The sequence below is a fragment of the Helobdella robusta genome (genome assembly GCF_000326865.2).
Source record: "Helobdella robusta unplaced genomic scaffold HELROscaffold_83, whole genome shotgun sequence".
NCBI lineage: Eukaryota > Metazoa > Annelida > Clitellata > Rhynchobdellida > Glossiphoniidae > Helobdella > Helobdella robusta.
In genome coordinates this window covers 20,607-30,789 of record NW_008705481.1, presented here as the reverse complement: position 1 = coordinate 30,789, position 10,183 = coordinate 20,607, and the positions used below count along the sequence as shown (strand labels likewise).

General features: G+C 32.9%; 1 protein-coding gene across 1 annotated transcript; it reads right to left on the bottom strand.

Moving 5' to 3' along the window:
* Positions 1-6,643: 6,643 nt before the first annotated feature.
* Positions 6,644-9,027, bottom strand: HELRODRAFT_182237 (hypothetical protein; the record flags this gene model as incomplete). Its single annotated transcript, XM_009032543.1, has 5 exons — positions 6,644-6,828; positions 7,265-7,309; positions 7,380-7,664; positions 7,961-8,014; positions 8,979-9,027. 5 exons carry the CDS (start codon positions 9,025-9,027, stop codon positions 6,644-6,646), a joined length of 618 nt encoding a protein of 205 aa, XP_009030791.1.
* Positions 9,028-10,183: the final 1,156 nt, after the last annotated feature.

The following is a 10,183-nucleotide window of genomic DNA, read 5'->3' as shown; positions in this document are numbered from 1 at the left end:
ATGCAAAGTAAATCAAGAAATATCCAAAAATTATATAACCAATTTTAAAAAAAACTAGAAACCAGTCAACATTTAATGAATAAATAAATAGACATTATTAAAAAGATTGTTCAAAAAGGTACAATTTAAGGCGACGACGAGAATGAAATGTAGTTTGTTTTGTTGGTGTGGTGTTGTGAAGCGAAAACAACCACATCACACAAAACTAGTAAGAAGTCGCAAGAATAAGTCAGTCACCTACCTATAATAAAATTACTCTCAGGGCCCTAGCTTACTTATAAACATTGACTCAACTCACTTACCTACAAATTTGTATTTCTCGTTTTAGATGTTTCAAGTATTTTATTTAACATATTTTAGCGTTTTTATTTTACTTGAAGCTTTTTAACTAATGTTAAGCCCTAGCCTACCTACAATTGTTTAACTCATCTCAGTCCCTAACTTACCTATGAATTAAATTAAAGTCTGGTTCACGGTAAAGAAAATATAAAGTTGAAGAGAAACATAGCAACAACGACACTGAATGAATGGATGTTGTGTATGTATGTGTTGTATTTATGTGTGTGTATGTAAATGTGCGTGCGCGCACTCTTCAGAAACTTCACTCACTACCGACGAACCTCCATTGCACCGACCATCATCTGACACGCATCGATGGAATGAATTTGACCGGATACTGAAAAATAAATTGAAAGAAAAATTAATTTACTAAAATAAAAAAACAAGCAATTGGAAAAAATAGGCAACTTATCTTTTTGAGATAAAACTCAATCTTTGTTCAAATTCGAGTACTTTCAAAGGTACAATGAGACAAAAACAAATTTACCTTTAACATTATCTTCGATTTGTCATCGGAACGATCATCATGAGACCACCATCTGAAACGTGCTGACGCCCACCACAGCCCACCTCTCATCATTCTGTAGACAAGGTTTTATTAATTAGCGAAGTAGTAAATCAAGAAACAAAGGAACGACGAATAAATGATTAACTGAATGATTGAACGATTGGTTGAATGAATAAATTAACTAATTAATCAACAAATGATTTAATGAATGAATAAAATGATTCAATGAATAAATTAACTGAGGAATAATTTGAAAGATAGTGATAAAATGAATGAATGAATGAAAAAAATAAAAAAAAGAAACTAAATCATACTTCAAAAACCGTCGTTGTTGTTATCTTCGAATTGTCATCGGAACGATCATCATGAGACCTCCATCTGAAACGTGCTGATGCCCACCACAGCCCACCTCTCATCATTCTGTAGACATTTTTTTAATAGCGTATTAGTAAATCAAGGAACAAAGGAACGATCGAATAAATGATTAACTGAATGACTGAATAATTGGTTGAATGAATGAGTGAATGAATGAATTAATTAATAAATCAATGATTCAATTAATGAATAGAATGAATTAACGAATCAATTAATAAAAGAATAATTTAAAAGGTTGAGTGATAAAATGAACGAATGAGAAAAATAAAAAACGAAACTAAACCTTACTTCAAAAATCGTCGTTACTGTACTTTCCATTGCACCGACCACCACCATCTGGTCGGCACACAAAATACGATCCAAACTTCAGAGTGTCAGTCGAACAGCCAACGAGCTGATTCTTCCTATACCACCATCATCATATGTAAATAATCATGAGACCACCATCTAAAACGTGCTGACTCCCACCACTGTCCACCTCTCATCATTCTGTAAACAAAATTTTTTTATTTGCGTAGCAGTAAATGAATGTTAGAATTTTAGAAGCAAAAAGTTATAAAATGGAAATAATGACAAATAAATAATATCTGAAAATAATAAAGAGATTAAAATGAAAAAAAAACTTACCGTCGTCCATTCGACAAAGGCAGAATGTTGAATGCTTTCTGGTTCCTGCGTTGTCCTCCAAAACTGGTGTCAGTCCTCCTCGAGATTGTTGTTGAAACACAGCCCGTGGAATGGAGAGAGAAAATTCTCATCAGAAAGCTTAGCGGTGCCTGCATCTCAAATTGCTTAATAAAAATAATCCTATCTACCTATTCAATTACCTTAACTAATTTATAATAAATTGTAAATGGTACGATAGTCGAAAGTTCCCCTTCATTCTCCCTCCTTGCACAGAGGTTCACCGACAGCCAGGGCACCGGATAGTAAACCGTTGCCGTGCGGATAGTAGACTACTGCCTTGCGGATAGTAAACCATTTGCCGTCCGGAAGCCGTGCGGGTAGTAGACTATGGCCATGCCGCATAGTAATTCATTACCGTGCAGATAGTAAACCATTGCCGTCCGGATAGTAAACCATTGCCGGTTCACCACTGGCCGCCAAGGCTTACCTCTGACAAGAGACTTCGAAATTCAGAGTCTATCGGCTATCGTACCCTCAACTTACCTATTCATTACAATTAAGCCCTAGCTTACCTAAAATTACAAAACTCAAGAGCCCAATTCATTGGCCTTTCGGCACCCACCCCACCACCTACGTAATGCCTTGGGCTCCAACTTAGTAATAATAATATAAAACTTAAACCCTAAATCTATTAATGAGTATGTGTTACAACGTAGCCTTAACCTACCTATTCATTACATTACGGTCCTAGCTTACCTAAAATTACAAAACTCAAGAGCCCAATTCATTGGCCTTTCGGCACCCACCCCACCACCTACGTAATGCCTTGGGCTCCAACTTAATAATGATAATGTAAAACTTAACAATTAACCTACCTATCGATACACTTACATCGTTTTAATTTACATTACAAGATTTTTCCTAGAATTACATTATTGCTCTTAACTACCTATGAAATTAAATTACTCTCAACCTTAATAATAATAAATTAGAATGTGTAATGAAAATAAAATTACGCTCAAATACTAACACATGTGTTTATGTATGTATTTGTGTGTTTGTGTGTAATACGCTGGTGCGTGTAATGTGGGTGCAAGATAAAATAGAAGAGATAAACTTACGCTGCCTACCTATTCAACTACATTAGTGTTGGATGCTCCCTATCTATCCTACCTACAATTAAAATTAGGCCTATCTAACCTACCTATATAGCTACTTAATGTAATTGTGTGTGCGTGTGTGTGCGTGTGAGCATTCCTACTTAATGTTAAATTACAGAAAAAAAGAAGAAAACGTATCCCAGTCAGGCAGGTATTCTTTGCCACTGAATGAACGAACGTAGCCTGACATCTTCCATGATGAACTTCTCTGGAAGCTTCAACCTGAATGAAATGAAAAAATCCTATTTAATTAATTAATTTAAATGAAAATAGAGAAACGAGCCGCGGTGAAATCCACCAGCCGGAAAAGCCAGCAAAATGGCAAAAAAAGAAAGAGTTAAGAAACCGTAAAGTCGGAAGTTAGGGTTAAGGTTGAACGTAGGGTGACATCACAACCATTCTGATCCTCCACGACGAACTCCTCTGGAAGCTATAACCTGAATGAATGAACCTGAATGAACCTAGGTGAATGGACAAATCTTATTTAATTAATTTAAATGAAAATAGAGGTATCTATATAGGATTTATGCTCTATATAACTCTATATAACTCTATATAACTCTATATAACTCTATATAACTCTATATAACTCTATATAACTCTATATAACTCTATATAACTCTATATAACTCTATATAACTCTATATAACTCTATATAACTCTATATAACTCTATATAACTCTATATAACTCTATATAACTCTATATAACTCTATATAACTCTATATAACTCTATATAACTCTATATAACTCTATATAACTCTATATAACTCTATATAACTCTATATAACTCTATATAACTCTATATAACTCTATATAACTCTATATAACTCTATATAACTCTATATAACTCTATATAACTCTATATAACTCTATATAACTCTATATAACCATGCATACTACCACATTCAATCAATAAAAATCCCACTAAAACCAGGAACCACCGCGTATCTGCTGAATGTATGATGTGAAACAAAACAAAACAAAACAAAAAAACAAAACAAAAATCACACCACCAAGTAGAGTAAAAGAATAGGAGTCCCTAACCTACCTATGTAACTAAATTATCTTATGCCCTAGCCTACCTATATAATAAATTAATTTTTAACTCGCCTACCTATGCTTCATTAACTTAACTCAAGACTCACGAAGAAAGAGAAAAAGGAGTAAAACAGAAAATAAAATACTACCACACAAACCAGCTATATTCTTATGTATGTGTGTATGTATGAGCAACCGTTAAAGAACCCACCTAAAATTAAAAAAATAACACCTACAAACATTCAAACCACCTACAAACATGCAAACTCTACATAACTCTATATAACACTATATAACTCTATATAACTCTATATAACTCTATATAACTCTATATAACTCTATATAATAAAATAAATAAAAATAAAAAAATTTTAAAAATAAAATAAATGAGATCAGACAGACTGCTTCAAGCGAGGCAGAATGCTGATCTGATTTTTATGTTGTCTCAGCTCCTCTATTTATACTTGTTTCAACCATACATTCTCATCATTTCAATTATTCGCATCAGTAAAAAACTTGTTTAATGTATATACTGCACTATTATACAGTCTTAACCACAATGCTAACCGTACTAAATTGAAGTCATCGAACGAACGCCTTCGAAACTTTCTGGTTGGCTGGTTGAATCTGCTATATTGCTTTTCATATAAACATATAATCTAATATAATATAATTTAATTATTTGTATACATGGATTCCAGTCACTTTATATATATATAATAAAAATTCATTATAAAAGCAACAGTAATCAGTGCTATATATGTAAGCACGCAGTTCAAATTTTTCTGGGAGAATTCAAAATTGTTTGAGACCACACCTTGCTTGACATCCAATTCCAAGCCAAGCCAAGCCAAGCTGAGCCAATATGCATAAATTCATTATAAAAAACAACAGTAGCCATTACTATATATGTACGCACGCAATTCAAAATAGTTTGAGACCACACCTTGCTTAACATCCGATTCCAAGCCAAGCCAAGCTGAGCCAATATGCATAGATTTATAAGCGCTTTTATGTTAATATTTTGCTCGCTATATTTATATATTTTATAAATTCATTATAAAAAACAACAGTAGCCATTACTATATATGTACGCACGCAGTTCAAATTTTTCGGGGAGAATTCAAAATAGTTTGAGACCACACCTTGCTTAACATCCGATTCCAAGCCGAGCCAAGCCAAGCTGAGCCAATATGCATAGATTTATAAGCGCTTTTATATTAAAATTTGGCTCGCTTTTTAAACGAATATCCCAATATAACAAATTCTCCATCCTATTTTAACTTTCTTTGATGCTTTTTAATCAGTCAGGTCACAAAAATCATTATCGATATCGCAATGAAATCAATTTGAAATTTTTTTTTAATTATTGATAAAATTTTTAAATTGTTGATAAAAATAACTAGTATGAATAGTGTAGTAAAACGTTTAAAATTTTCTGAGAGAATTCAAAATAATTTGAGACTACACCATAACACAATTGTACAATTTGAATGTGTAAACACAACATTATAAATGTGTTATAACTACGTGTATATATCTATCTATTTCTTTATTTAGTTCTGCCTGTGTAAAAAATCCCCCTCCAATTTCCCTCCGGAAGTAAGCTCCTTGTTCGACCGTCAAAAATGAGCGAAGGCCGTTATATTTATTCTAATTATATGGTTTGATAGGTTTGACAAACAACTGATATAAAATAGTTATGTTTTTTATTCAACAAATCAGAATCTGAAAGACGATATTATGAAATGAAAAAAACAAAAAAAATTAACAGAGCAGAAAGGATTATATTTCGAAAATTAAATAACGAATTTAGAAACTGATAAATAAATGAATTAATGAATTAATTATTTATTAAATGACTGGATAAATAAGTTTAATATGTTAAATAAAGAAACCGGAGATTAAAGAAATGACAAATGATTATTGAGCTTTAACATGTTGGGATAAAAAAATTATAACTCATAATTATAAATTATGATTATATTTATATGATTATAATTATGATTTATAATTTATAAATATAATTACCATGAAATTATAAGTCACCCAGCCAATTAAGAAGAAATCGAAAAAGATAACAAAATTGACGTAGAAACAATGGCAAAAGTAATTAACTAGTTTGCTTATTTTATAATTCACTGAAGGTTTCGTTATAATAAGAACAACATCATCTTCGTCATCATCAGCAACATCAAATAACGTCATAATTCGTCTTGTCATTTATTTTTTGCTCGGCTTTCTCCTGACTGACTCCCGGCATCGGCACTTCCAATTCCTCTTCCTTCTTCGCCGTCGTCTCTCTCTTCTTGTTTTTTTCCATGTATTCTTTGGAAAAAGATTTGCTTTAAAGTCGTCATTACCATTATCATCATCATCAAAACCGTAATTTTCATCATCATCAACACCGTAATTTTTATCATCAACATCATCAACAACACCGTAATTTTCACCATCATCATCATCATCATTGTCACAGTCGTCACAAACATCTACATCACCGAGACAATAATCATAATTATTTAATTATTAATCATCATTATTATTATTATGTTATTTATAATTTAGAGGCTACAACGACAACGCGCAACCCATCATAGGCTTTGCGTATCACAGATGGCAGAGACTTCTCTGCATTTAAACACGATCACGGCAGAAAAGTAGGAGACGTCTTTACCCGTTAGGTCATCATGCCAAATTAAAATGCAAAAATGATATCTACTCAGTAGAACTATCCCGATCATGGCGATGAGGACGAGGAAGAAGAGTGGGAGGACGACTATCAAGACGATCGGCAGATCCGGAGCGTTTGAGAAACCTGCTGTGTATGTGTGTATGTATGGATGGATGAATGGATAGATGGATGCATGGATGGATGGGTGGATGAATGAATGGATTGATAGGTAGATAGATAGATGGATCTATAGATAGACTGGCAGATAGATGTATTTATGGAAGAATGAGTGGATGTATGGATGGACAACAAGCAGACCGACAAACAGGCAGTCAGACAGACAGAACTTGAAACGAATCTCATACTTATTTTTAAAAATTTTGACAGAGACATGGACAGACAGACAGATTGATAGACATAAAGTTAGATTAAGTAGACAAATAAATGACTTTTTAGACATGAAAATAATACAAATTTTTTTTGAATAAATTTAAAATTCACTTCAAGTTTTTCAAAGACTAAAAACCAATTGAGGTCTAACTTTTTCTCGTGTTCTCATACATGAGTGCATCATAATACTTCTTTGCTGGATCAGATTTTTTCACATAAAATTAATTTTTTATAAATTTTTCACGACATAATAATCCCGGACATACCTCCAATAACAAACATTTTATTAACTGTAAGGGACTTTCGCTTGTTCGTAGGTCCGGAATAGGCAGTACACGTGACGTTGTAGATCCCGATCACGTGGAAGATCAGCTGATCCTCGTCGATGCTGTACGGGACTTCCGTTGTGGTAGTTTCGTTTTTCGGCGTCCGAATGGTTTTAATTTCAAATTTCCAATCGTCGTCGTGTTGGTCAATGACGGCCAGACAGTAGGTGGGGAGGTCGACGTCGTACGTCATCTCTAAACTGTCTTTGTCGCTCGAGTCTAAGTCTTTGTGGTTTGTGGTGGTAGATTGCTATTTGTTGTGTGGTTGTGTAGTTGCTGTTTGCGCTGTTGCTTGCAGTGGCGGATCTGGGGGGCGGATCTGGGGGGCACTGGACCCCCAGTTGTGTGTGTAATTCGTTTTGAAAGATGGTAAAAGTCGATGTTTTAACGTGAACAGCAGTGTTTTTTTTTGTAGGGAAAATTGACATCATAAATAAGCCCATCAGCAGAAAAGTTGGCCCTCCCCGTCCAAATGCTGACCACCCTGCGAGAACAGAAAAATTTTCAAAAAATCCCCCTACCCCGGTCGTCAAACATTGGCTTCGCCGTCAAATTTGATTTGTCAAGATCCGCCACTGATTGTTTGTGGGGTTTTTTTGGGTGTGTTTGGTTGTTTGTTTGTGAGGCACATTCACATTTTGTTCAGTTGTTTGTTTGAACGGTTCTATTGTGTGTAATTGGTTTGTAAAACGTTGTCGGACTGATAGCTGTTCGTGATTTAAATTTTTTGAAGTAATTGTTGTTTCTTCATAATTTAAATCCAAACCAGCAAAAATTCAAAAACCACAAAAGATAACGTAGGCATAATCTGCATCAGCATTAAAACAAAGTGCAAACAGAAACACACAAACAACAACGAAAGCAACAAAACATAACATTCTGCTATATCTAGGCTTGTTAATATCGATGTATCGCTATCTCAGTTACTGTATCGGCGACACTTTTTCAGTGCTGGTTTCGGTAATGGCAATACTTTTGATGCCTTCTAGACAGAAAAATCGATACTAAATTTACTTTAAAATTTTATTAATAATTAGTTCAATTTTCAAAGTTGATCGAGTTTTCTGACCGGTCAATTCGTGATTCAAAATTAAGTTTCACCCTCTCTTGTATGTTTGGGTTTACTTTTAAAGACTTGCTTTGACTTTGCTGATTCAAAAAATTTATCGTTATGTGGTTATTTTCACTTTATATGTTCAATACCAAATGCATTGGTATAGAGATGGATTACTCTGTAAGCCCGTTCAAAAAATATCTGAGTATTGGTATTGATACTGCCGGCAATATTTCCAAAATGAGTATCGATATTGGTTTCGGTAAAACATTTGAAACCGGTATTGATACCGGTATTGGTGATACGATATTTGAGTATTGTTATATTATACAAAACAACAGAACAAAAAAATAGTGAACTTACAACCTTTTCCAGATATAAAACATTTCTGTAAATTCAAAACCAACAACAACACAAGATGTGGTGACATTATTATTATTATTTTGTTGTTGATGATGTTGTTGTTGTATCTGCCTTTTGTTAACCTCGTTGCTGAAGTCGTAACCTACTATCATGATAAAAAGTTAATGCCATGATGTTAATGTTAACTTCTTTTAATTTTTACATTACCACACATTACATTTCATTACATTACGGTTACATTGCATTAAATTTATACAACGTACAATTACATCACCTTACGTCACCTTAAATTAAATCCTACACCGACTTGAGACATCTGAAATATTTTTGTCCGCAAAAAATATAGCGCCAGTTTAATAAGAATTGTCACATATAAATAAATAAATAAATTTGGAGGCTCTGAATTTTTTTGTCAAAAAATAATTTCGTCTGTATGGTTCGTAATCCTCTGTTGATGTTTTTAAGAATGAAAAATGTTTATAAACAAAAGATAATTAAAATAAACAAAATAATAAACAATTGCGTCATGCCCGTAGATTCATGATCAGTTCGTCGATATGATATAAGTTAGAGGCATTGTTTGTTTATTTATGTATGTTTGTTATTGCATGTTCGTGTGTGTGTGTGAGTGTGTGTCATTATAAAATGAATAAATTAATATAAAATTTAACGATTAGCAGTTTAATAAGACATAATAATGATGAGGTTTATATATAGATATACCACACATGGTCGAAATCCCAAAATCTAAAACTAGAATAAATAAACTGGTCCTATTCGTTTAAACTATTTAAAAACTTTATTTAAAGCGGCAATGACGTCATAATTTCATTATATCTTATCCACGGAATCTCCAGCTGCCAGATGTAATAAATTAACGACATAAACGCTTCAGTACTAATAAATAAATAAATAAATAAAAACACACACAAACACTCACGCACGCAAACACACACACACACACATATACATAGTAAAAGTAATTTAGAATAAGCATAGAACTTAAACTTTCGCGTCTCGATGATGTTAACAGAAATTATTTATCTATGTTTTTTTTTGAAACAAGGAGTACTTGTTTGTGATTTATTGCCACGTTTTTGTTCTGTTTTTATTGTCTTTGAAAAATTAATAATAAAAATTAATTTTATTTATTTTATAACATTTATATAATATATACATCCTATGTTGTATTTACGATTTAAGTATGTAAACATATTCATGCAAAATAAACACGCATGCGTGCAAACACACACACACACACACACACACACACACACACACACACACACACACACACACATACAAGCATACCAAAAACAAACAAACA